Source organism: Helicoverpa armigera, chromosome 3 (genome assembly GCF_030705265.1).
Source record: "Helicoverpa armigera isolate CAAS_96S chromosome 3, ASM3070526v1, whole genome shotgun sequence".
Classification (NCBI taxonomy): Eukaryota; Metazoa; Arthropoda; class Insecta; order Lepidoptera; family Noctuidae; genus Helicoverpa; species Helicoverpa armigera.
The window spans coordinates 7,279,700-7,306,480 of NC_087122.1; the positions used below are offsets into that span (position 1 = coordinate 7,279,700).

The 26,781-nt window shown below is 36.9% G+C and overlaps 3 protein-coding genes across 6 annotated transcripts; 1 reads left to right on the forward strand and 2 right to left on the reverse strand.

Moving 5' to 3' along the window:
• The first annotated feature begins 10,417 nt into the window (after positions 1-10,417).
• Positions 10,418-11,781, forward strand: LOC110375154 (prion-like-(Q/N-rich) domain-bearing protein 96). Its single transcript, XM_021333161.3, has 2 exons — positions 10,418-10,575; positions 10,655-11,781. The coding sequence occupies exons 1-2, from the start codon at positions 10,536-10,538 to the stop codon at positions 11,242-11,244; spliced, it is 630 nt and encodes a 209-aa protein (XP_021188836.2). The 5' UTR covers positions 10,418-10,535; the 3' UTR covers positions 11,245-11,781.
• An 85-nt stretch (positions 11,782-11,866) lies between these two features.
• LOC110375155 (circumsporozoite protein) lies at positions 11,867-18,801 on the reverse strand. 2 transcript variants are annotated; one of them, XM_049836286.2, is made up of 4 exons: positions 18,643-18,796; positions 17,121-17,264; positions 14,651-14,822; positions 11,867-12,669 (listed from the first exon to the last, which is right to left on the reverse strand). In XM_049836286.2, the coding sequence occupies exons 1-4, from the start codon at positions 18,695-18,697 to the stop codon at positions 12,540-12,542; spliced, it is 501 nt and encodes a 166-aa protein (XP_049692243.2). In that variant the 5' UTR covers positions 18,698-18,796; the 3' UTR covers positions 11,867-12,539. The 2 variants fall into 2 exon arrangements, with proteins under 2 accessions (XP_049692243.2, XP_049692244.2); XM_049836287.2 differs by having other exon boundaries at positions 11,871-12,669; positions 17,121-17,261; positions 18,643-18,801.
• A 2,716-nt stretch (positions 18,802-21,517) lies between these two features.
• Positions 21,518-26,702, reverse strand: LOC110375129 (translocating chain-associated membrane protein 1). Of its 3 annotated transcripts, none has more exons than XM_021333126.3 (9): positions 26,563-26,702; positions 26,300-26,450; positions 26,002-26,190; positions 25,737-25,890; positions 24,678-24,855; positions 23,588-23,703; positions 23,084-23,229; positions 22,604-22,718; positions 21,518-22,515 (listed from the first exon to the last, which is right to left on the reverse strand). In XM_021333126.3, exons 2-9 carry the CDS (start codon positions 26,432-26,434, stop codon positions 22,418-22,420), a joined length of 1,131 nt encoding a protein of 376 aa, XP_021188801.1. In that variant the 5' UTR covers positions 26,435-26,450; positions 26,563-26,702; the 3' UTR covers positions 21,518-22,417. The 3 variants fall into 3 exon arrangements, with proteins under 3 accessions (XP_021188801.1, XP_021188799.1, XP_021188800.1); XM_021333124.3 differs by having other exon boundaries at positions 26,300-26,454; positions 26,563-26,697; XM_021333125.3 differs by having other exon boundaries at positions 26,300-26,469; positions 26,563-26,674.
• Positions 26,703-26,781: the final 79 nt, after the last annotated feature.

The following is a 26,781-nucleotide window of genomic DNA, read 5'->3' on the forward strand; positions in this document are numbered from 1 at the left end:
CTAATGGTGCTGGGTGTGCGCATGACCCGGGCGCCTTGCTCGGTCTCATAGGCACGGCGGGACGCCCCACCACCAGGAAATTTCGATGAAATTACACCCGTTTGATAAGGAAGTTCCACATTGTATCCCGATACTGACAAGCAAAGTTCCTAAAGAAGTCGCCTTCGCTTTGATCATTTTGATTATTTTTTACTTTTAACATCAAAAAAATCAAAAATCAAAATCTTTTTATTTCACATAGGCCTTTGCAGGCACCTATGAAACGTCACATTAGTTGCTTCCTCCAACTAAGTGAAAAAATTCTTGCTCGCTACGCTCGCTGCTAAATGACAACGCGGCTGTTTTTCTGATTGTTTATTATTTTTATTGACTCGGTCTTCGGTCATTGATTTGGTCTCTAATCACGTTTTCTTTTTATTTGTACATAATTCCCAGTTTAATTTGTGAGTCTTCAAACAAATAATTTAAAAAAACTCGCGCTCGCTTCGCTCGCGGCTTCTTGTTGCTTTGCAATGTCCTTGATCAGGGGCCCGATTCTCCTAAGTTAATAATGTCAAAATCGAATAGAAATCGAATCACAATATGATCGCAATAGCAGTTTTAACCATATCGGGCATTCTGCTACCAATAAAAGACCAATCGTATTCGATTGACATTTGATTCGGAGTGCGATTGGTCTGAAATTTTGGTGATTTTGGTCTATACGGTAGTTTGCTGTACAATCACTTTGCAATCGTAAATCATTTGCAGACAAAATGATTCTTATTGAATGACAGAAAAGGATAAAAACGTTTATTTCAAAGAAAAAATAGCGGAATGCCACATACGCTTCAATCGTAATCGAGACGGGATTGGATCTCAGTCGAATCGACTCGAACGTGAATCGTATGTCGCTTAAGTAAAATTAGGAGAATCGGGCCCCAGGTATTTTTATGTCGCAGGCTCAAAAAATTTCGCGCTCGCTTCGCTCGCGCAATATTATACATGCATTGCCTTAATGATTTCATAAGTCAAGTCCACGCTGCCTTACCTTTTATAAGCCAAATGTAGTTTGCGCTTCCGCCTGCTTGTTACAGCGCTTTTTAAAACTAATTAACCTTTTGTGTCCCAAATTAAAAAATTTGCGCGCTCGCTTCGCTCGCGCTACTTTTTACGTTTACATCGTTCTGTCTCGGCTTTCATAACTTAAACCGCCAACAGTTTGAGCCTACAATGAATTGGCCACATTTTTTAAAGTCTTTTACCTACCAAAAAGTGCACTTCATTCGAACGTTCTTATTTATATTCCTTGTAACTACTCTAAGTACTTCAATACATAGGTGGCGCTTGGGTGATGATTTCACCCAGGCGCTTTATGAGCTAGAGATGGCCCTGCCTGCCTACATATTGATAGCTAAAATTATATACATATTATGGATGGTAAGGGTGACAATAAACATACAAGTAGGTAGGCGGGGCGGCATTTTGCAGATTTTGCCCCGCCTAAAAAAAATTGAAGATCCGGGGCTGTATGCGGTATTCAATTAGATTTATTATTTTCACTACGATTAGGTATAATTACTTAATTATCAAAGTAGTCAATGATCCGCTATCGTTGCTGTCATGATATTTTAATAGGTAATATTTATAAAAGGTACACAGAGTAAATTGCTCAGAAATAATGGTAGTACCTATCTACTTAGAATACCTACTGGGTGTATTCAGAAGCTCGCAATCAGAAGTTCGTTGCTCCTAGCAAGGAAGACAACCATTCGTAGCGATATGCCTACCCTTGTACTTTATACACACTAGCACTGTCTGTAATCCGTCAAAATACGTCCGTTTTACTACAATATTTTAATCGCAACACTGATTGAGTGTCGTGTGTAAAGTACAAAGAACACATCTACCTACTTACATAGCTGGAGTGCGTGACGCACTGACCCTGATTAGTAACAATAATTGTTACATGACAGCATATAACTCTATTATGCTGATTTGAAGAACACTTCAAGAATATAAGAGTCGGTGGTTCTGTAAAATTCTATCTATCTTTATACATGAAACATCTCTGTATGTCTTTACCAGACCACGGGACTCATCTACATACATGAAATATCCCTATATGTAGGTATTAACCAGACCACGGGACTACGAAGTCGCGGATTTTTGGGAGGCGAACGTGGGGCTAACACTCTGAAGCCCTCTTGAGACAATTATAGTATAGCAATGTACTACTATTTGTTACTAAAAAATGATTCTTGTTTGTAATTATAATATACGAGATATCTATAGATAATGAACGGGCGGCACTTATCATATTTGTCGTCGTCGATTCCTGATCATCAAGGCCATTTTCAGTGTACGGTACTTTGGATAGAATAGATAGCTATTCTAATAGTACCTACCTAAATATAAAAATAGCCGTCTGTCATCGCCTAGGAACAGGTCGCAGACCATATAGGTACACGATATCCATATTAAGTCAGGTTTTAGTTCACAACCGTGAAAATAATTGTTTTCCATTTTAGTTTTTTGTTTCTGTGCGTCAACTCGAATCCGGTTTTATGAAAATTGGCGAATTACTTTAAACGGTTAATTTACCTTTAATAATCGCGTGCGTTATCGTATCATCTGATCAGTGGAATCGTGGTTATTATTATCGAAGTAGTAGTTTAAGCTTTGACTTTTAACACTAAAGCTAGCTCTAATAATAAATGTTCCTTAGTCAGACATTGTTTTATGGCCAATTAATTCGGCTCACTGACAATATTATTGTCTAGCAATTAATGAGTGTGGCAACAACAAATAATTTAAATAGTTATCTTAAACAAAATTAATAATCCTAATACATACAAATGTAGTAATTAAAATAAAGATAACACACAATGCGAGGTGAGGATAATGATTACAAAACCATTTATGTAAATACAAGCTTGTTTTGATGATGTAAGTAAATTAATACTAATCGTACAATCTAAATGAGTATAATTTTCAAGAATCGACCAACAACTGATTCTTGTAAATCCCATAGTTCAATGTTCTTGTGTTAAATTATGTTCTTAATAAATGCTGCGTCAGCGGTGAGGGTCGAGGGAGTTCCACAGAACGTGATCAAAATATCCGGCTTCGAAATGTAACAGGCAATGGTTTAATGTAGTTATTAGATGTGTGACTCACTACGGTATTTCAGAACTTCGTCATCAAAAAGTGAATTGTTTTGTGGGAACGAGGTTGTTGTGATAGTATCTATGTACTGAAAAAAATAATTAATCTGTTTCATCTTCGCCTGCGTAATACTACCATGTGTGGTTCAATAAGGCAGCTCTCTGTTACTGGCAAAGTGCAGACCCAAACCGGCAGGACGAATGAAAGTAACAAAAGAAAGAAGTTGGCTACTTCGTAATATTATGCATAAGTTAAGATAAAGAAAAACAGAACTGTATACTTGAGAGCCAATATTATAGTCAGACGACAGGCCACCTGCAGCATTCCTAGAATAAGCCGATTTAAGCGAATACCTTCACTGGAACGTTCAGTTCATATAGTTCGTCGCTCCACACCCACTCGATATCGACTAAGGTTGGTCAGGGCCATATCCTGTCATTCAACATTACATCCGTAAAAGGTACTGTACGTATCAGTATATAAACATTACGCATCCATCGCTTGAATATTTTTTTTGCAGAATTTTTTATACTTTCAATATAATTCATTCAGGATTCCGCGTCTAAAATATGCGGACCTGCTACATTTCTTGTTGTAAATTCTTACATGTCTGACATTTTATGTACCTATTGCATATTTACATATCATAAAATGTATTACGAATTGGTTATTTGCACGACATTTTAAGTATGTAATATGTATTTATTATTATGTGCCAATGTATTGCATACTGTTAACTCAAACATGATGGTGGTATCGATTGGTTTGTCTGGAATACGAGAGGAAAAGCTTGCTTGGTTTCCCATAGCTGCCAATTCTATTCTAAGGATAAAAAATTATCATAAGTATCAACTTTTTTTCATTCACTGGTACACTATTCTCTGCGAAGCTTTTGTTGTTGAATGATGGTGCTTTTTTAACTAGACGCAAAAACTACGATAGATCATTGATCTCACATAAAATTACGTAAAGATTAACCCGCAATAAATTAAGTGAAAAAAGATTAAGAAAATCCGATTGTCCATTGTGTGGAATGGCATTTCGTTAACCTTTAAAGCCTCACGTATGGAATAAGTAACGACTTTTTTGCTGGCACTCGACTCATGCAGTGGCTTATGGTGTATTTACTTTGAAAAAATATACATCGAGCTCATCATCTGAGCCAGTCACCTTGTGTCACCGAGCGATGACCGCTAGATATTTTTTTATTATTTATTTAAACTCATTTTTTAGGGATGTCACTATTTATGTGTTACCTATTATAATGTTATTATTTGGGTTTCCTGTATATACCTTATTTGCTGACTATGTGAGTGTCATGATATGGAAAATGCCTTAGTAAAAAAATAACAAGTTTTTGGCTAACCAGCTTTTTGTTAAAGTAGACGTACATCAGACACGAAACAAGTCCATTTTATTTTTCTCTCCTTTATCCAAGCAAGAGCAATAAGAAGGGATAAAATAGCTACTGTTATCCAAAACAAAACAACATTGTAATCTACTGTTATTTTACACGATAATAGAGGTACATCGACTGCTTGTTATTCCTCTCAAGTTGGCCATGGGATAAACTTGGCGTTATTAATGCGTAACTATCTCACTGAGAACATTTATAAATACAAGTTATAATCCCAGCAATTGCACGACTTAAAATAAATATGTATTAATGGTAGTGAATAAAGCTTACTGTAGTTAACTTAATAAGTTATTAATGTGTGTATATTAAGTACTATTGTAGTTATAATACAACGTCTGTCATAGCTGGTCATAGGTATATGAAAAGCCAGAGTTTTCTTTTTCCTCCAACATGTAATTAGAAAAATACGTGAAGTTTATCGATAATCGTATTACCTAAGTTAATTAGCAGGTTGACAACCCTAAGATTTTTTAGTGTACGGTTAAGTAATATGTCACAGATCATATACCTAATCGATTATCAAGCCCGATTAAATGTTCAGAAGGGGCAGAGGTACACCCGCCTACGTCTACAACAAAATACAAAACAAAGAAGATAGCATCACTCAATTATAATAAACTTGAATAGTGACCGACACAAAAACTACAAGTCTACTCATTGTTTACTTTAAAGATGGAATAACTTATTTTTTTTTTCTGGCCAGTAAAGAATATAGCAGCCAGTACCGTTGTTGGTTGCTCCATGGGCTGGGCAGTCCTCTCTGCTGAATGCGATTTTTTTTTTAAATTCAAAGTGGAAATATGTAGACTTACTTATAAAATCTCCTCGTTCCCGTAAACTCCTGCACCTTGTACAATCATCCAGCCTAACTATACTTCCTCTCCAGGCTACTCACCGATCCACGATCGGTGATGATTCCTGGCTGGATGTAATGATAATTTCCAACCAATCCCTTGTTTCCTCTCACGGTCAATATCTTGCTCCTGGCTTCTCTCATCACGACCTCATTTACCTTTCCTATATCCTTAAACCTCCTAAGCCCAAGACTAAGGTTTTGCATAGGCGGTGCTTCGCACGCATGGATGTTGATCGGTTGCTTGAGGACGCCTTTAATATTGATTGGACGCCATTGGTGACAGCTGATTCAGTAGACGACAAGGTCACCATTTTTAACAACTTGGTGAACAAGCTGTACGATGTCCATGCACCAGTTAAAAAGGTAAGGGTAAAACGACCACCAGCACCGTGGATGACCAGTCTCATCAAGATTGCCATGCGTAGGAGGGACCGTGCGTTTCGCAAGTTTAAACGGGAACGTACGGACGAAAACTGGGCTCTATACAAGGCTGCTAGGAATCGGTGTAATCTGATGATACGCAACGCTAAACGCCGCCATATACTAAGCAATTTCTCATCATCGACGTCTGCCGATATCTGGAAGTTTCTAGGGACTCTGGGTATTGGCAAATCGCGTCATTTAGACATACCTAGTTCTATTACTTTAGACGCTTTAAACAATCAATTCAGCACTTCTTCCAATTTGGATTTTTTAACCAAACAGGATACTCTCAATTTTATATCACGTCTAACGCGTCCTAATATTGATCCTTTTAATTTTCAGCCAGTCGATGAGGGAGAGATCAGAAGAATTATCCTGTCCATTAAGTCAAAAGCGATGGGATATGATAACATCAGTCGGCAAATGATTGTTACCATCCTTGTCCCGATCCTTCCTGTTATCACCCACATTGTCAACTATTCCCTTTTCTCTGGAACTTTCCCTTTGCTTTGGCGAAAAGCTTACGTACGCCCTCTTCCCAAAATTTCCAGCCCCACTCTCCCCAGCCATTTCCGTCCAATCTCTATTCTTCCCTTCTTGTCCAAAGTGCTTGAGGCTTGTGCTCATAAGCAATTTGCGCGTTTTGTTTATACAAATAAACTTATGAGCCCTCTACAATCTGGGTTTAGGCCGGGCCACAGCACTTCCTCTGCCCTCCTTAAAGTGACTGGCGATATTAGATGGGCCACGGAGGACCCTAACCTGACAGTACTGGTTCTAGTCGACTTTTCCAATGCGTTCAATACCGTCAGTCATGATATCTTATTATCTATCCTATCCAACTCGATGGTCTCTTCTAAAGCATTAGACTGGTTTTCTTCTTATCTTCGGGATCGCCAGCAGTCTGTTCGGGTGGATGAAGGCTCATCAACTTGGTGTACTTTGAATGCTGGTGTTCCACAAGGCGGCATACTCTCACCTCTTCTATTCTCGATATTTATAAATCTACTCACTCTCGAGCTTCAGTGTTCGTATCATCTTCATGCCGACGACTTGCAGCTTTATCGGCACACCAAGGCCATTGACTTGATTGATACGCTTGACAAAATTAATGCAGATTTGGAAGTGGTGAAGAATTGGTCTGATAGGTTTGGGGTGGAGGTTAACCCTACCAAGTGTCAAGCTATTATTATTGGGGGCTCGAGAGCTATGAGCAGGGTTGATGGTCTTGGCTTACCACCTTTAGTTTTTAATGGTATCCACATTCCGTACAGCTGCACTGTGAAAAATCTTGGCCTACACATTGACTCTACGCTAAATTGGCAATCACAGGTTGCAGCTGTCAGTCAAAAAGTTACTTGCACGCTACGGTTCCTCTATCGCCTGAAAAATTTTCTCCCGTTCAAGGTTAAGGCGACGCTTATGCAAACCTTAATCTTTCCCATAATTGACTATGGTGATGTTTGCTACTATGACCTGAATGCAGATCTGCTCAATAAACTCGACCGGCTTCTCAACAATTGCATTCGATTCGTTTTTAATCTCCGCAAGTACGATCACGTGTCAGCGTATCGAGCGCAACTTAAATGGCTACCGATAAGACAACGACGTGTGATGAGGGCATTAACTACTCTTTTCTCTATTCTATCTCCTCCCACTTCACCTTCTTATTTAACACCTCACTTTCAATATATGTGCTCTCTACATTCCAAAAATCTTCGCTCTTCAAATAATCGTCTTCTGCACTGCCCTACTCACCGTTCAGACATCATTCATTCTTCCTTTTTCGTTAAATCCATTCTTCTCTGGAATGAGCTTCCTCTGGAAATCAGGATGGTTAACAGTCGATATTCCTTTAAAAAGAAACTACGCGATCACATTCACAAGAAATTGGCAGAATCGATGACATAGCTTGTTTTCGATTCTTTTTTACTTCTTTGTCTCTCATGGCAAATGTAATATGTATGTATGTATGTATATATGTATATATTATGTTTATGTAATATTGTCTATATATATATATATAAATATTTCTTTCTTTTTTTTCTTTACATAGATTATATTAAAAACTGCACCTACCACTGCTATTTCCCCACCACCCAAAGGTAGACTGGGAGAAAACGCCTAAGGCGTTAAGTCCGCCATTGTACTGTTTGTGTAAAAAGTATATAAATAAATAAATAAAATAAAAATGTTGGTAAAGAATAGCCCTTAATAATAAATTATATTTATAGCAGTAATTGTAAAAATCAATAACACATCGGAGGCGGCACTTATTTTTGTATTTTTTTCATGAAAAGATGGAAAGAAGAATTTTCCGTTGGTAAAATTAAGCATGGTACTTATTCTCTCATTTCAATATGTGCATGTATAAAGACTCACACTGTATATTATGAAAAAATGGTTTCACAAATCTCTTTCTAAAGCTAGTTTGACTTCCTCGTGCCACACAAGTAACGATTTACGCATGCGTCGCATAATACGGTCACGATTATGATAACCAATTAATCAATTATGTATCTATTAGGATATTTTTTTCTGAGGTACTCTAAGGGGAGGTAGGTAATATAAAATAACTCCCTTTGAAATCTTTTTGTATAGGGCGGTGTATCGTTTCGTATTAGCTACTATTTTTAACATAAAACCATTATAAAAACTCTCAAAAATCCCTATAGTGGAAAAACTCTTAACGAAAACGAATGTGAGATAATGAATAAACGAATCTTTAAATTCTCGAAGTAGGTACACGACCAAGGGTCACATTGTCTTGTCTTGTGCCGTGCCTACTTATTACCCTTGCTATTCGTCAAAATCGTTCGAAATATGCGGTCCAAAGGACACCAAAATTGGTATTCAAGAGTAATTGATGTTTCTAAGCTTCTTATTAAATTTCCTCATAAAAAAACCGCAAAACTATGATGAAACAACAAGATAAATATTCTGATTTTAATATAAGAAACTAGCCGTTTTCCCGCGGTTTTACCCGCGTCCCGTGGGAGCTACTGCCCGCACCGGGATAAAATATAGCCTATGTTACTCGCAGATAATATAGCTTTCTAATGGTGAAAGAATATTTAAAATCGGTCCAGTAGTTTTTGAGTTTATCTATTACAACCAACCAAACACACAAACAAAGTTTTCCTCTTTATAATATTAGTATAGATATTAGAAATTACTAAAGAAGTTACCGTAATGGCCAGTAGCTTAATCTATGTCAATAATAACACGACCGCACGCGTAGCGCCGGTGTCGCGAAACTCGGCCCGGGTCAGCCGGCCGCTTTCCCTGCGCTGAACTTTAAGCTGAGCCGAGCAACAGATAAGATTAATAACAACTAATTAATCAATTATGTTTATTTTCCTTTAAAAAAGAAGATTGTTTAATAAAGCTGTCACATTGTGGGAACATTCATATGTTGATAAATTAAAAACTTAACATCTTTTGACTCACATATAAATTTTGCATATATTTCATGCTTCTTTAGTTTACATAAATATTTATACACATTTTGACTCTAATTTAGGTAGATGTAGAAATCGTAGCGCCTTACGGTTATTTGATATTCGAAGTACCTACAATCGTATGAAGTGGATAATCTTAAGCAATCGTTAACATTTACGGTAGGCGCTGAGATCTCATGACACGTATGTTACGCGTCTGACGTTCGTGAAGAAATACTTAAGTTCAGGTTCAGGTATCTTGAGATAGGCCGCTTTCCAGCAGAGAATAAATAACAAAGACTGAAGATGATGAACTCAACAATTGGAAGTCAAATCATCGTCCTTGTGACAATTTCAGTAATTGGAATATGTTAAACTAACAAAACACTGGATACCACGGCTAAGTCATCACGTCGCGTACAATCGTGAGGTGCGACCGTGTAAACATCCTTATCTACTCCGTACTCTGTACTCTGTTCTTCGGGAGTGTTGAGCAACGTTTCGCAAAACGCTTCTGCGACAATACCATGACAAGGCGAAGACAAACACCTACCTCGTTATCTTATGAATAATGCCGATTATGTTGAGTAAACACACGCACAAGCGACCCGATGCATTTTTCACGAATCTTTATCGTATACAGTGTGTGTACATTTTGGTTAATCTTTTAATTCTTTTTTCATTCTGTCATTATCAATTACATTGTAGTTTTGCAATTTTCAGGAAAACTTCAAAAAGCTCTCTGATAGCTGGTGATTACTCTTCTTGCCATTAATTATAATTTTCTAATAGGTTATTACAACAAAGGACATGGAAAATCTGTAAAGAAAAATTCTGAAAACCCTAGAAATACCGTTATTGCGCTGGTTATGGGTTAAAATTCATGCGGAAAAAGGCGGATAATCTGAGCCATTTTGAGGGGCTTTAAAATTCAGATCTGCACTACTTTTTAAGTGAAGATTTAATTATCATAATTTCGTAATGGCCATTGTTGTTTTCCGTGGACACATGTGGAATGATTTAGTTACAACCTGTGCGTGCGCGAGGCGGGCGGCGGCGCACGAGTCACCTAGATGTCCCACCTATTGTCCACGCCGCGTCCATCGCTGGGTGAGCCGCCATTACCTCACACTTTCAATACTGGGTTACGAGAATTTTACTTCAAGGTCTTCGTTTAGGAGCAAATAGAGGAGGTATAAATGGAAAGACGAACTACAATAGCACACAGTTGATCTTCAGCAACTCGTTAAAAATGTATGCTCACATCGGTTTTGTAATGTGCCTGTTTGTCGGTACGTGCGGTGAAATTAATTACACTCAATACTGTTCTTTTATTTGTGCGATATCTAATAGTGTATCTTTTGTTTATAGGTAGTAGTGTCGCGTACTACCCGCAAAGAGAAGCGCCTTACTACAGCGGACCGAACGATCCATATTCTGTGGGGTTCAACCAGAACCCTGTCCAGGAGCCTTCTCAAAGGCTTTTCTGGGGCAATCAGGGAAGCAACCAGGTTGGCGGAACTGGACTATGGGCGACGTTGACAAACAAGTTCCCCATCTTGGGATCCATGTTTGGCCGAATGGAGTTGCCTGCTCAATACGGAGTGCCCAATCAGTATGATGTGTCGACGCAGTACGGAGCTCCTGGTGGTTTCCAGCCTCAATATTATCAAGGACAGCAGCAGTTCTACCAGCAAGTCCCACAGCAGGGTGCTCAGCAGTTCCCGCGGCAATTTGGCCAACGATTTGTTCCTTCAGGTCGCGACGTAGGAATTACTGACGATGCGGTGATAGTGACTCCTCCATTCGTGCCTCCCGTCCAGCCAGCGCCTTTCCCATCACCAGTACCTGCACCTGTGCCTGCGCCTGCCCCGGCACCCGTGCCCGCGCCTGGTCCCTCTCAGGAGGAAGGATACACATACAACAGACCTCAGTATAGGTTGGAGCTACCCCAAAGATAAGTAGACATTGTACAAAGAAAGCACTGACTGACAGTAGAAATTTAATAACGTAGTTTAGTCATTGCACTTCAGTTTTAACTATATTTGAATTTATAATTAAATCCATACATTTGATTAGAAATTTCAACTGTCAAAAAAATTTACTCTTCCATTGGTTTGGCATTGTTTTTTTGCTATATTGAGTTACATAAGCCTTTTGTAACATTAATTTAAATTGTGATTTTATAAGCCAGTATTAGCTATTAGAATGTAAAGAGACAAAATTGGACAAAAAATATAAATTGCCGTCTTAAGTCTTCCCTTCAACCACTCCACTGTGCCATTAGAAAAATATCTACGCTTGGTCTTTCAATATTAGAAATTGTACTGCAATGCTTTTGAAAGGTCTACACGTTATAGATACCAATATAATGTGCCACATCTATCACTATTTTATAGTAGAATACGGGTTTAAAAACTTCACGCTCTCTGGTAATCTAATGACACCACCATATTTGTAAAGACATTTGACAATTAAATAAAACTCATTAAAATGAAGTCACGTATTTTTATTGTAATTTTAAACCATCCTATATCTACTTTCCTATTTATTATAATACTAAAATCTAATTAGTAAGTACATAAAGATACCTACTGTTTCAAAAATCACAAAAATTCTGCAATAAAGTAGGTACCTAGTATTCATCGTACATTTGGTATCGATAGCAACTGCATAATCTATAAGCACAATGTATCGCGATGTTCCAAAAAGCTAGACCTCAAGGATTGTTTCATAATATTCAAATGGTAGAACTTACGCATTCCGATCAGTGATTGCCATTGAGTCTATCAGGCGCCTATAAACTAGAACTTAGGATTAATGTGCAGGCAAGGATGCATACAAATATGGTATTGATAACTTATTATCGTGTCCTTTATCAAATGTGTAAGATGCCCGAAAGTATCCTTAGTAAAGTTAGATGCACCATCTAACTGGCTCATATTTTAGCCTCCGGAAGATTGTATCGGTACTCATGTATTGACATAGGTCTAGGCATATGACACTAGAGAAGTTGAACCCTTACATAGGTGTACATGTTTGACCTCTACATAACGTTCCTTTACATTATAAGCCAGAGCTTTCAGACCTTCAGTTTTTCCGCATATCTTCAAAATCAATCATCAGTCAAACATTACAATCAATCCCACAAAATGGTAAAGAATAGCTTTTATACACTTTTAAATGGGTTCTCTGTCTATACATGTTATTGTACAGTGCTAACAGATTATGCAAGTTGAACCAAACATGTAAATTCTTAGTGAACCGAAGCGGACTGGTCGTAGTAACCGTTGCCGGTGGGGTCAACTCCCACAGAGGTGCTGGCGCTCACCGACTGCCCCTGCACCGCTCCGAACTGGCGCCGAGTCATGCCGGGTGCCAAGACACTGTGAAGTTTTGTATGAGATAATTGGCATCCTAGGGCTTGATTCTGCTATGTTCATAATGTGACAATTCGATAACAATTGTATGTCGTGGTGTCCTAGTGTGTAAACAACAAACCTCTCAAGTATCAGCTCGTTCGTTCGATTCCAGGTCAGGCAAGTACCGATGCAACTTTTCTAAGTTTGTATGTACTTTCTAAGTATATCTTGGACACAAATGACTGTGTTTCGGATGGCACGTTAAGCTGTAGGTCCCGGCTGTCATTGAACATCCTTGGAAGTCGTTAGGGTAGTCAGAAGCCAGTAAGTCTGACACCAGTCTGACCAAGAGGTAATAGTTAGACTGGTGGTAGTTACCCGGGCAACCCAATACCCCTAAGGAACACGATGGATTTTCACAGGTATTGGGTTTCCCGGGTAACTGGGTTGAGGAGGTCAGACAGGCAGTCGCTCCTTGTAAAACACTGATACACAGCTGCATCCGGTTATCTGGGAGCCGACCCCAACATACTTGGGAAAAAGGCTCGGAAGATGATGAGAGTGATGCAGAGATAAGAAAATTCCTAAGTCCCAGTTTCATCCACATGTTAAAGGAACTATTTCGAGTTTTTTGAGAAAAGGGACTACCGAATTGCTCATTGTCTAAACCAGTTCTTGCCGTGAAAGCGTAAGAAAAAACATACATCAACATTCATTATATCATGTAGGTATCATTTTTCCATAAAATCTTGTCTTTTATGGAAAAATCATACCATAATCATTTTCATACAAACAGGAAAAAATAAAGCACAATAAGTACCTACTGACAGTTCATAACTTAATCACAAAAGAAAAATTAATTTAAATGATGGCGATCCAATCATTAGGTATTTATCGAGACATTTTGATGCAACTTGTGTAATAGCACTGTAAACATATGTACATAAAATACTTAACTACAGCTTGCAACTTAACTACTTGAACTTTTAACATAAACTGTATTAAACCCGCGTAGCGCGTAGTCAAGTAGGCGTAGTAATTTAACAGTGAAATTAATTGTAGCGCGTTGATGTCTTTTGCCTACGAAATAAATTATTTGCAAAGAACATTACTCAAATGGGATTTATTCCAACAGTATGTTATTAGGGTAAGTGATATGAACACCATAATGTAATTTGAAACATTTATTAGTTTTTTAATTAAATTATAATAAATAGGAAACAATCTTCCGGCAGTTGCACAGCGTGTGCGCAGGCGCAGAGCGCGGCGAGCGTGCAACTGGTGGAAAATACGCGAACAGGATGGAGGCCGACACCATGAAGTTAGTCTAGTGAGCACTGTAATCACCAACTAATGCCTAGGAACACACAAAATTGTACAAGTTAGTTACAGGTTCTAAAAATACTATGTAAACCGAAAAATTAAGCAAAATCAAGATATTAATTAATTAAGCTTGAAGTAAACACTAAATACCAAACAATGTATGATGAATCTTTATAATGTATGTTAAATGACTGCCTCGAGATATTGAGGCTAGTACTCTTAGATGTAAGAGTACATAAATATGCTTTTAACTATTTATTTTGTCTACGATAAAGCCACCCTGCGAAGAATCGCTCAAACTTTTTTCGAAGGGCAGATTTAATCTCATAACCAGCATATAGAAAACACTATGAAATGTATATGTTTAATTCTTCAGCAGTTAGCTATCCTTACGTCGGTAAACGAAAGAAGGTTACTGGGCCGGTTTTCATGCACAAAGCATCAACTGAGAAGACATAGGTATCAAGGGGCCCCGCGGATAAACACTCCATTTTTTAGGGTATGTCACTAGTTTGCTATCAGGGCCATAAGTAGCTAGGATAAAAAGGCCTGTTTTAAAATACTGACCCTAGCTTAAGTAGCCACACTCAGAGACATGGCTACTGAACTAATGATTACTTAAACCATTAAATGTCTCTGTGTGCGTCCATCAATAAAATTAAAACTTTAAAATTATTATTACTTTGCGTGGGCCGCAGGGTTGGAGGCACCGTAGACGCCTGGCTGGCCCCAGCCGCCGGGCTGGCCCCACGAGCCACCGTTGTTGCCTCGCTGGCCCCAACTGTCACCGTTGCCTCCCCAGCCGCCCGCGTCAGCGCGCGCGTTCGCGTTTGCGTTGCCACCGGGACCAGCATCTGAAAACGAAGTTCAAAAATAGTTAAGAACTGTTAAGTATAACTTCAAATTAAAAATTGATAGTTTAAAAAACTAAAAAACACGCTAATCATGGATTGTCATCAGAACTCCGAGCGTGTGCAACGCGGGCGAAGCCACGAGCGGAAGCTAGTTCTGAATATAATGAAAATTGAATATAGGTAAAGTCTTATTTAACAAATCATTTTAAATAATCAAAAGATTTTGGAGATTCTATGTAGCAGAATAAAGTAATACAAATTCGTAGACTCGTTATTACGCACGTTGAACCAAGAGTGCAATATCAAACCTGTCCACAAAAATATGTTCTACCATCAATCAAACAAAAAATATGTAGGCTACAAAAACATACATCAAAAAGAGATTCAAGTTCAAACGGTAACTAGGTAGCACTTGAGAAAGAAAGTGAGGTTTATCGATCACTTTTTGTGCGTATAGAAGGCATGGCCGCTTGACCGTCGCTCGGAGAATTTCGAGACCGTTAGACGAACGGCGACGGACGGCAAAGCGCAACAGTTTGAGACCCACTCGACACGTCCACGTTCTACATTCGACGACAAATTATATGTACCGCGTATCTAAACCATGTACCATGGTTGTGCATACCAAACCGGGAAATGCAGTTACCGCATAACAATAGGGTATTTCGCTTGAACTCGCTATCGAACTGTTCAGGTATTTGATTCGAGCTAGGCTATTGTAAAGCTCTGGTATGTGAAGCTGTGTAATACAAAGATATTTGTGGTTTAACTAGTTTTATAAAGTTAAAAATAAGTGCAAAATCTTGATAATGAATCAATTTGCTTTATTATAATTATATGTTTATCTGGCTGTTAATAATATTCGATTACCGACACGATTTGGCTATACAGATTCGTGACCAAAGACCGTATTCTACGCAAAATTTAAGGACCGTATAAAATTGTTGGAAACAAAATACAATATGTAGGTACTTGATGTTTAATTGTAAAGCCAAAATTAAATCTACACTTCGGTTACGCCTGTTATCGAAAAAGACTGTACTTTTCTAAAGTTAAATAAATCCAAATGAACATGACCTTAACATTAAAAACGTTTGTTAAGGAATGAAAAACCTTCAGTAAAATATTAAAAGTATTCATAATTCTATTTTATTTAGTTGTTCAAGAACAAGGCGGTAATCAATCGTGTCGTCATCGTAAATAATGATATTTAGTGGCCAGCAGTAAACTCAAGTACACTTTGTCACATCCATCAAAATCTCTATGGCTAATTTATTTGTATGACTACTAACTACACATAGCCTTGATGTGTATATTGCAGACTTTATTGTCATAAAACTGTACTTTGTGTCGGTATTTTTCTTTCTATATTTTACATGTTGAGTTGAATTTCAATTGCCATGTAAACAGTGTAAAAATAACACGAGCAACGGTTGAACAAAACTTTAACAAGTTTGTGTGTCTAAACGGGAAAATGCTCACACTTAACAAATCTCCAGCCGAAAATTAATTTAATTTAGCATTTTGTTTATATGTTAGTATTTTGTTTATATATTACCTACATTAAAAACTTTTTTATGAAAATGTTCTCAGCCGAAAGGAAATGTGGGTTACCGAAATTAAAGCAATTTAAACGTTTTATTTAGATAAGCCGACTTAAATGTTCATTAAGCTTGTATAATTTTCACTTTATGCATATTATGTCGATGTGTGTGAGTAACACCGCGTGGGAAATGTACAGGACATTCCGCGCACGTTCTAACACTAGGTTATTCTGTTAATTTCTGTTGTGGGTTATTGTGCTGCATAAAGTCATGCGCTTTTCTTTTCACTCACTCAGTTACCACTTCAGCTATGCGTTATGTACGGTGATCGTTAAGAGCTTTACTGCTGAGCGGGAATTCGAGCTTCCAATGTGCATTTGACGAGAGTAAAACATTCCAATGCATGCATACGGGATGTAATGACTGGCTTTTGACGCAAGCTGGTTCCTCAGAATTAGTTGCACATGTGCAATTTGGAGTGGAAATTAATATGCTGTTGTACTTAGATGACATTAAGACAGATGACCAACATTGTTCAGAAACTTCAGTCTGCAAGATTTAGCCAACACATACCCATGTAAACTTTCTACCTACTAGACAGGATAACATGTTATGCACTTAAATCTTAAGTTGACCTAAAACTGCAAATAGTTTACTCACAAAATACGCGAGCTCCCACATACAAGGGCGATTTACGCATTTACTAAGAGATATGACATAATTTAATACAACATATATCTGAAATATAACTTACGAGCTTCAGCATTAGCGTTGGCATTGCTGCCCGCCGCGTAGGGCCAGGGCACGGAGCGACGCAGGCGCCGCAGCGGGACCCGCGCGGACTCGTGCCCCTCCGCGTCTATGGTGTAGTAGGCGCGGGGAACATAGTACTGTCCTTCTGGAATGTGCACAATGCACATATATGTCACTCGTGCTCATAGAAGTTGGTCCTTTATACAGTATGCTTTAAAAATGCTGATGATATTGTACAGCCACGTCCAATGATATGTATTAATTAAAGCAATTTGAAGTGAATTTTTGCATTCAAATTGCTTATAAAACGTTTACGTTAATCAATATAAACGAGAAAATCTCTGTTAAATCAAGGGTTAATTATAGGTAACGAACATATCATTACTCGTGACTGTTCAATTTCGATAAGTTGATATCGTGCGTCGCAGACACTAGGGAGGCACCATAAGCTTTAAGGAAATAAAGAAGATGCATAAAGCTAACTTATGTCGATGCTATTTGTTTTTGTTTGTAAATATGTACATTCTTCTCTTCTGTATCTACTTCCTATCTAATAAGTGCTTGACTTACAACCGATCAACAACCTGACAACAAAATCCTTGCCAAAATAGAAAACCTCGAACCTTAATTAACAATGAAAGGAAGAATGCAAGTATTAATTAATCAGGAAGCTTCACCACTACAAGCTGAGATCATCACTAATCGCTGTAGTTAAACGCACGAGGCTTTTTATGTATGACCTCAGCAAATCGTGACCGACAGGATTTATGAACATCACTTAATATATAAAAAACATGATGATCAATAACATGAGGGGAACCTACTCATCAACAAATATTTCTTATAATACATGTTCGCTAAAGTTAGCCGTTTTAAAAAGAAATAGTATTCGTGTAAATGATAGGTCCATAAGGCCTTTTGACATACAACTTACAAAGGGGTTTATTATAGTATCTTCTCGCCATATATGTAACATAATTAAGCTTAGAAAACTGTCCGTTTAAGTTGTTTCATTCATTGAAGTCGCATTAGGTAAGTCATTAAACGTAAGATGAATTCTCTTTAGGAAGAGTTGACAAGGAATTCTATTTTAACCAACTAAAAGCAGCTTTCTCAATAGGGCTCACAACAAAAGGCCTATTTAAGTATCGATAGAATTAAAAAGGGATATCTAATACTAAGTTGGCAATGCTGAAACTTGAAGCGTAGGTAAGCTCTTTTTAATAACAAATATAACTTTTGATCATTATCAATATCTCTAAAATTACAAACATAGGTACCTATGCTTCATATCAGTAGACAAACTTAAGAGCAACCTCCAAACACTGAGGTATTTATCCAAGGGATGATTGACCCTTCTGAGTCATCAAACCAAAAAGTGAATAACTAAATAAAAAATCAATTACCGACAAGATCACTGATCTTCGACTGGATCAAATCGAAAATTACATAAAATGACACTAAGAATAGTAAATTGCGAGTCAGCTCGGACGCCGTGGCGGTAAAAACCGGGGGGCACTAACCTGCGAGGGCTACGGCGAACACTGCCGCCAAGATGAATAGAGTCAGCTTATGCATCGCGAACGTGTTGGCTCCACAGATGTCGAGGTACAACTGGCTTCACCCTACTCGCTCACACATTTTATAAGCCTTATTGCCAGCGCCTCGGCGGAAACTCACGCGCATCTTGATGCACGGCCCGCAATAACGGTCGTTGCCAGTAAAAACCTATCATCAATTGAATGGACACCAAAAAATACCAATTTGCTTTGATAAAAACCTCAGTTCCGAAATGAAAGTAAGTAGCCAATTAATTTTGGGGTACTGGACCAGTTCTAAGAGCTTAATACTGTATAGGTGCTATCCTTACATGATCAGAAATTAATGATCATTAAAAGTGATTACGCTTTAAGCAAGATGATATTAGTTATGATGATGATGTTATTAGAATAAGCGATTCTATTTTCGAGTGTGTCCTGATACCGTATTAGATAGACTTCAATTTGATACAACCATCTCAAATCTAAACCGCGTAACCCAAAAATTTTGCATAAAATTATAGAAAAAGATAGCTGTGTGTAGCCTCGTCTATGTAGGAAGCTTCGTGACTCAGAGTTGACATGACCACAAAAAAGTCATTCGCTTTTCTTTAAGGGAAATACTGAATTGAATCTGGACACTTGGACAGTGTCATGCATGATAGGATACGATCTGCGAATCTAATCCTTTTAAACTTAGCTTGTGGTGTTAGGTGCAAAAAAATAAACAGACGTTTGACACGTATTTAGGATTTGGGGATTTTCTTTTAACACTTGTCAATCGGTAGCTTTTTTGTAATAAGGCTGTTAATGTTTACGGAACCCGGTAGCAGCATGCGCACTGGCCTGCTTAGAGTTAGCGCTCTTACATAGAAATCTGTACCTACAGAAATAAGGCAATCGAAATAAATGTAGGTAAACCACTAACTGTCGGTAAGTATTTTCAAAGTAAGTAGGTACTTACTTAACTATTTCTGACTTCGAAGTAGAACTCATAAAGGAGGTTCTCAGTTTGACCTGTATCTATGAACACATTTTGATGCGATCAGCATAGTATTTGCCAGACTCAGGAGAGGGTTTTAAGTTAATATTGAAGTCGGCTTTTTTTGTACACAATTTGAGTAAATACCTAAACCTGATAAAACCTTTTCGATATTCTTGTTGTAGGTAGGCCGATAACTACTGGATTTAAATTATCTAAATAGGTAAGAATATGAATTATTAATGAACAATTCAGTACCTACGAATCTTTTGAATTAGTACAAAAACTTTATGAAAGCTCAATGGACAATTTTTGATCACTTTAACTTGAACGTTAGCTTTCAGACCTTGTGGTCAATCACGCTATTCAAGCAGATCTGTGGCCTTAAAGGCTGTATTTATTTTTAATCCAGCTTTTCGATATGTACATACGTGTATGATCAATAACTTTTACCTAAGTTCTAAAGATTTAACATAGGTATGTAATTCTTGCATTGTCCTTCGTGGGATTAACAATGACACAGATAATTAATTAGGTATTTTTACGAGTTACATCAGTGGCAATACCGTTAAATAATAGGTACCTACCTTACTGTTTAATAGATTGGTAATCAATACGTATTCTGTATGTGCTTAACCCATTAATATAAGTTAAGTACATACTTAGTAGTTAGATACTTATTGTTATAAGCATCTGACCTTGTACCTACTTCAGGGTAGGTAGATATATTTCATCTCGTACGGTTAGCATATTAGTCGTCCCGTCTTCCATTTGGAAAATTTTTGGTAAATTCGAAGGCGAGTAACTACTGGAAAAAATATGAAATAATTAACTCAGAGAGGCCGTGATAGTTCCTATCTTGCCCAAGGGATTAGAACATTTTAGAACAGTTGAGGACGGAGGGTAGAGTGGCGAGGTAGGTAGATAGGTTCACACTGCAATGCCTTGTATTCGTTAAAACTTAGATTAAGTGATGATGAGTCATGAGGGGATTGTTTTGGGAATAGGTAACGGATTATTTCATTGAGTGAATAGGTAGATGCAATAGGGCCGAATATAAGCTAGAAAATAATTACGTAGTTTATTGGTAAGTGAAAATGCGTTTCTACATACCTACATGAAATCGGAGGTTATAGAAAGGAGATGCCTCAACAATAGGGGTATTGCCGCTTATCCTTGTCGTAGAATTAGAATAAGTAAGTAGGTACCTATGTACCTAATTCTGACCATACCTAAGTACTGTTTTATACTAATTCATAATTACAAAACATTATGGGTGCTTTGGTTTGACAATAACCACATACAAATAAAGATTTTTACTGCTTCTTAGATTGAGCTGTAAATTAATTGGCAACAATGCCATTATTTATTTATTTTGTTATGTTTCTGTTTTATTTTGCTGTTTGCATTGTGCTGTGAAGGCTGTGGGCAGGTGGAGTTTTTAATGTTGCTTCCGCCATCGGTATCACCCGAGGCTCCTGAGAACTACTCAATACACTTGTGAAATAGCGATTGCGGAAAATAGTTCCCTCGTACGCAGGTTGTACCATGAGGAATAGCTGGTTAGTAGCTAGGTAGTATAAATACTAAAACAAAATTCACGCTGAAAACACTACCGCACGCTAACCTCATGGGTGCTTGTAAATATGCGGAAAATTGGTAAAATCGTGTTATTTCAAAACACTGGCATAATAGTCCTACCCAATAAAAAAGTATCCTTCATGTAGAGCCTTCGCAAATACCATTTCCTGCTTCGTAGCGGTTGTGCTAATATAGGTACATCAATATATACTCCTAAAAGCTTATTCACATTAATTGCGAAGTCAGGTTTTACACCTCATATGTATAGATTAGGCTTTGGGAAATAAAAAAGTCAAATAAATTACGACGGTTTCTTACAAAAATTTATTTTGAAATAAAAATAACATCAAGCTTTTAAAATTGACAATTCTCATGAAAATTATATAATAATTTATGAGCACAATTTCACATTAGGAAGAATAATTTCATTATTTCTTTAGTTCATTAAAGTATAACAATAATCACGGATTCAATCTCAAAGTGTAACGTGGCAATACGTTCATACCAAATGCTATGAATATATGTATAAAGAATAATATTAACTGAACAGCACCTGATTACAACTTACAGCAACAGAAGAAAACTTTCGTCTCGTTAAAATTATACAAACTGTTAAATAGTAAAAGTATACTGTAAATATAAAAATATAATTTAAAAAGTAAACTCGTATTGGAATCTATCTTATTACAACAAAAAATAATTTCTTTAAATATTGAAATGCAAAATAAAAATGGAATTTTCATCATTTAATGTGTATGAAAACACAGTACTTCAATATTCTTATCAATATATTCATATAAACAACAGTTTAAGCTAGACTTCATTTTTTACACTTTAGGAGATATTTTTACAACCCTGTATCCACTATACTTTTAATGACGATAATATGTTCCACAGTCTAAATTAACGTTCCGTAAAATGAAAAATACAATATTATTAACTACGATAAAGTAAGTCTTGTCACGTACGTGCTTGATACCTATTTTAATTAACATCAATTAAACATCGACATCGATTACATGTACCAGAGTCCTTACGAATCTCACAATACAAAAGTATGTTTTGTGCTATAACATTGATACCTAAAGGGGAAGATAAAGAGTCAGCTCAAGTAACTAAAGTGTAGTAGTGGAAAGACTCAGTTACAACGGGATGACGACAACCTAACGATACAGTTTAATGTCAGTGTGTGAGCGTTCACTTCGCCTTGACGGCGCTCTGTCGCTGTCGCAGCGTCTTGTTCGTGTTCTGGTCCACCTCGGGCAGGTCCGACTCCTCAACCGGGGCTTTCTTTACTGTTAACATAGTAATAAATACATTAACATCACTGTCGACATTAAAGGTTATGTTATATAACAAGCTAAAAGATTAAAAATGTTATACCTTTTTCCTTCTTAGGCTTTTCTTTTTTCTCTTTCTTGGGTTTGGCTTGAGCCTGTTGGCGGCTCTCTTGTCTCTGCTTGATAGCTTCAGAGATGAAGTTGAACATCAAGTAAACCTGTACAAACAAGCCAACAATGAACTAAGCGCCATAAACATTTACAATAAATCAAACTATTATAGACCACTGCAAGAATTTTCCACAATAATAAATCAATGTTAAATCGTAAATCGATGTAAACTGCAAATAAGTCAAATCGTAACACATGCATGACATATACCTAATAACAGGATAAACACTTTTGTGGCAAATAGATTATACAATGACATTGTCCACGTCAAATAATTTTGCCTCTCAATTCAGTCATTTGAGCCATTGGATGGATCGCACATGTTTTAGACTTTTGACAGTCACAATTTCGGAGGAGAAAAGTTATTTGACGCACGAGCTGTACCTATATGACACGTGGCTTCGAGTCTTACCTGGAAAGATACAAGGACAGATAGCGCAGCGACGCGCAGCACGAGTTGAGCAGCTCCCGCCAGACCGAAGTAGAACGTCAGCACGCCGAGCACCAACGAGCACAGGCGAACAGCCACGAACACGGAACCGTTGATAAGGCTCAAGACTGTTATAAACAAGTATAGGTGAGATTCAAGTTTTATTTACATTTATTTGCTTATAATAGGCAGAATAATTAATAGCTAAATACACTACTTTGAAGCTTGATGGGATTACCAAAAACTTAAAAGTCCTTTTATATTTATGTATAGGTTTTACTATCTTATCCCTATCCTTCTTTATTATCGTTGTATTAGAGTGGAAACCTCGGTAATGCATTTTTTGCGTAATTATTTAAACATTGCAAACTACATCCTACTTCTTGATCTTGGAAAGTTAAACATTCATGTTACTGCTATACAAATAGATGCATGTGCTACATGGAAAAATTATACAACATTTCTGAGAATATGTTTTTCACTTACATTTGTCTAACCAGTCTTCACGCTCTCCCCTAAGGATGGTGTTGAGCCGGTAGCTGTGGGCGACGAATTCGGCGAGAGAGTGCAAAACTACTAAGCACACACCCACACGTTGGAACCTGCACACAAAAATACAAGACATAATAATAAATTCAAAATATTTATTTAACAGTTTATGACTACAGTTGATGAGACATGAGGAAAACTAGACCAATCAACTTTTGATCTACAACTGTACAATTTTTATATTGATCAAAGAGATTAGCCCTATCACGGTCTGTCTACCTCAAGGGGTTCTATGCCCAATGGGATTGGGATGAGTGCCTATCAGATAGCGTATAAGGTATTTTCCAACAATATTAACTTCTATTTTGTATTATGAATGAAGTTATGTTTAAAATTGCTTCAACTCATACTTAATTCAAAACATTAGCAGTGTTTTAAGAATTATAAGTACCTACAAATACTTCCTAATCTAAATCATAACAAAAACCCTGCACATGCTAGCATGAATTAAAAACAAGCTACTAATAGACATATTGGCCTGTGGTTTTTTTACACAAAAAAAGTAGATAGCTATTATAAAACGATATGAACGACTGAAAAATATAAACATTTTAAAACAAATTTTACTTGAAAGATAATGCAATGTTACATAATTGTGATAATATTTTTACTCAGTCCAATCTCTTATAACTTTATCAATTATTTTAATATCATGAAGACAAGTAGTAGTGTATATTAAGATAAAAATACTTAAAAAGATAACTGTTCATATCTCTTATTCTGAACACACGTTTTTACAATACAATCAATAAACAACATAAATTATCTCAGTAGGGGGCAAAATAACTGGTAACTTTTCTTTCATTTTCCTGTAGGGTAATTTTTCTCAAGTAATTGTGTAGCTTTCCATGATTGGAATATAAAATTTTACAGACTACATAAAAATAATACCTGAACAAAACTAAATGATCACAACTGCTAAGCACTGTGTCAACATCTTTTTTGAAGTTTAGGATGTATACCTAAGTAATTTTTGGTGTTTGTATTTCAATTCATTTTGATACTGCATTGATAAGATATTACTTACTTGAAGCCATAAGCCAGAGCGACGAAAGCGAATGCAGCAGCGGCGTGCCTGATGCGGCCCATCCACTCATCTTTCTTGATACGCTGGAAGTACAACTCAGGGACGGTGTGGATCCAGTATGAAGCCTGAACAATCCACCAGAGTTTCAGCAAGAAGCTCATTGGGTGGTTGGGGTAGCCTGAAGAAACAAGAAAAAAAATATATTTTACTAAACTGATTTGAATAATATACCTAAAACTGTTTCCTAAGTAAATATACCTAAAGCAGCATCAAAATCAATTCAATCATATACAGGACAATATCAGAACCTCTTTTTCCTTAAGTTGGTTAAAAAGTAAGTACAGCTGTATGCCCTAAATACTTCAAAGTTGAAGCATTAGCATAGTAGAAAGTAATGTTTAAATAGATATGCTAATAGACCAGCACTAAAGTGCTGGTTTGGAATTTTGTACTCAATATTTGAGTCATTTAGGTTGTAATAGGTTTGACTAAACTTTTATGTCCTTCTTGTACCTATTTTGCTTATTGTATCAAATGGAACTAATTGTTTTCTTTTAGATTCATAAATGCAGGCAGTTGTTTCTAACCATTAATTTCTGCCACACTTTAATTGTACATAACATAATAAGAAAAAACATTTTTCATTAGCACAAACTGCATACTTGCAGTTATATTCTAATTGTATTATAAATGCATTTTTTCATTAGTAAAGTGTTGCAATTCTAAAAGTTGAGTTAATTAATGCAATTGATAAGTTATCTCATTACCTAATTAATATTTCTATAAGAGAAGCCATTTGATAATGAAAGTTGATAAGGTTCCAATGCTTAATTTATTATTTTTTATGGGAGCATTCTCCACAGCTGTAAAAATAGTGGTCGGCTATATTAATATTTGATGGTTTCATTCTAGAACTACTCTAAATAATGAATCAATTATTTAAATTATCTACAATACAAACTTGTTTTGAGAGCAATTACTATAATAACAGTATTGATGAATATAAAAATAGTTTTTAGCTCTATATCAATAAAGTTCAAAATTATAAGGCATATTTACCGTCCCATAACTGTGACACATTGAAGACAAATCCTTCTCGGATGATGGCATCACCACCCCACACTAGAGTTACTAGGTGGAACACAACCAGTTGACCAGACTCATTCAGGGCACTCAGTCTTGATTTGGACAGATGAAACTTCTTTGATATTTTCTAAAACAACAATCATAACATTTATAATACACTCATTTTCATGTAGAACAAAAAATACTGTTTTAACATGTTTTATGACTGAAACATATGTTAGAAGTTTATCATACTTACATCCAAGAAATACTCTTGGAGGATGGCATGCATAACAATGCACACCAAAGAGTAAAAGAATACTGCACAGGCGTCTTTCCATCCTGCTTCATAGAAGAATGGCTCTCCTTTTGGCAGTTCTCTGGAGGGCTCAACTCCACTCACATTGTGGTGCAGGCTGATGAATAAACTCGCTATGGGACTCGTAGACTGCAACATTAATACAACAGCCGTGTCATAAACGATGTAACATTCGTACTGTTATGTGAAAAACATATATATGGAGACACATAGCTTACGTGGCAAGATTGTCACTCACCTGTACCATCAGCCCGACCAAAAACACCATAACCACACACGAAACTATGTCCGCATGATTCTGAATCACAAATTCATGACTAAAAATAGGTGGGTTTTTGTTAGATTTTCTTCCAATCGCAGGCTTAACACCCATTTTTCCCGGCGATAACCTGTCTGGAAATTCACGAGCTGTATCAATAAATATAAATGTAACATGCAGATTTTAAATTAAGAATTGGTAATACACATGTTTAGTAATATAAAACATTAAAAATATCATACCTCTAGGCAGTCCGAGTGAAATAAACCAGTATAATAATATTTCTGACAGGAATCCAATCGACGTGACACTTTCACTTGCTACGCGGTGAAACGTCAACGTCGTTTGTTGACTACGGAAATACGACAGTTGTTGTGTTGGCACTTGGACCAGTCAAAACCTTAACTATTAAATAATAACGGTTAAGATTCAACTAATAAAATAACAAAGCAACTATATAA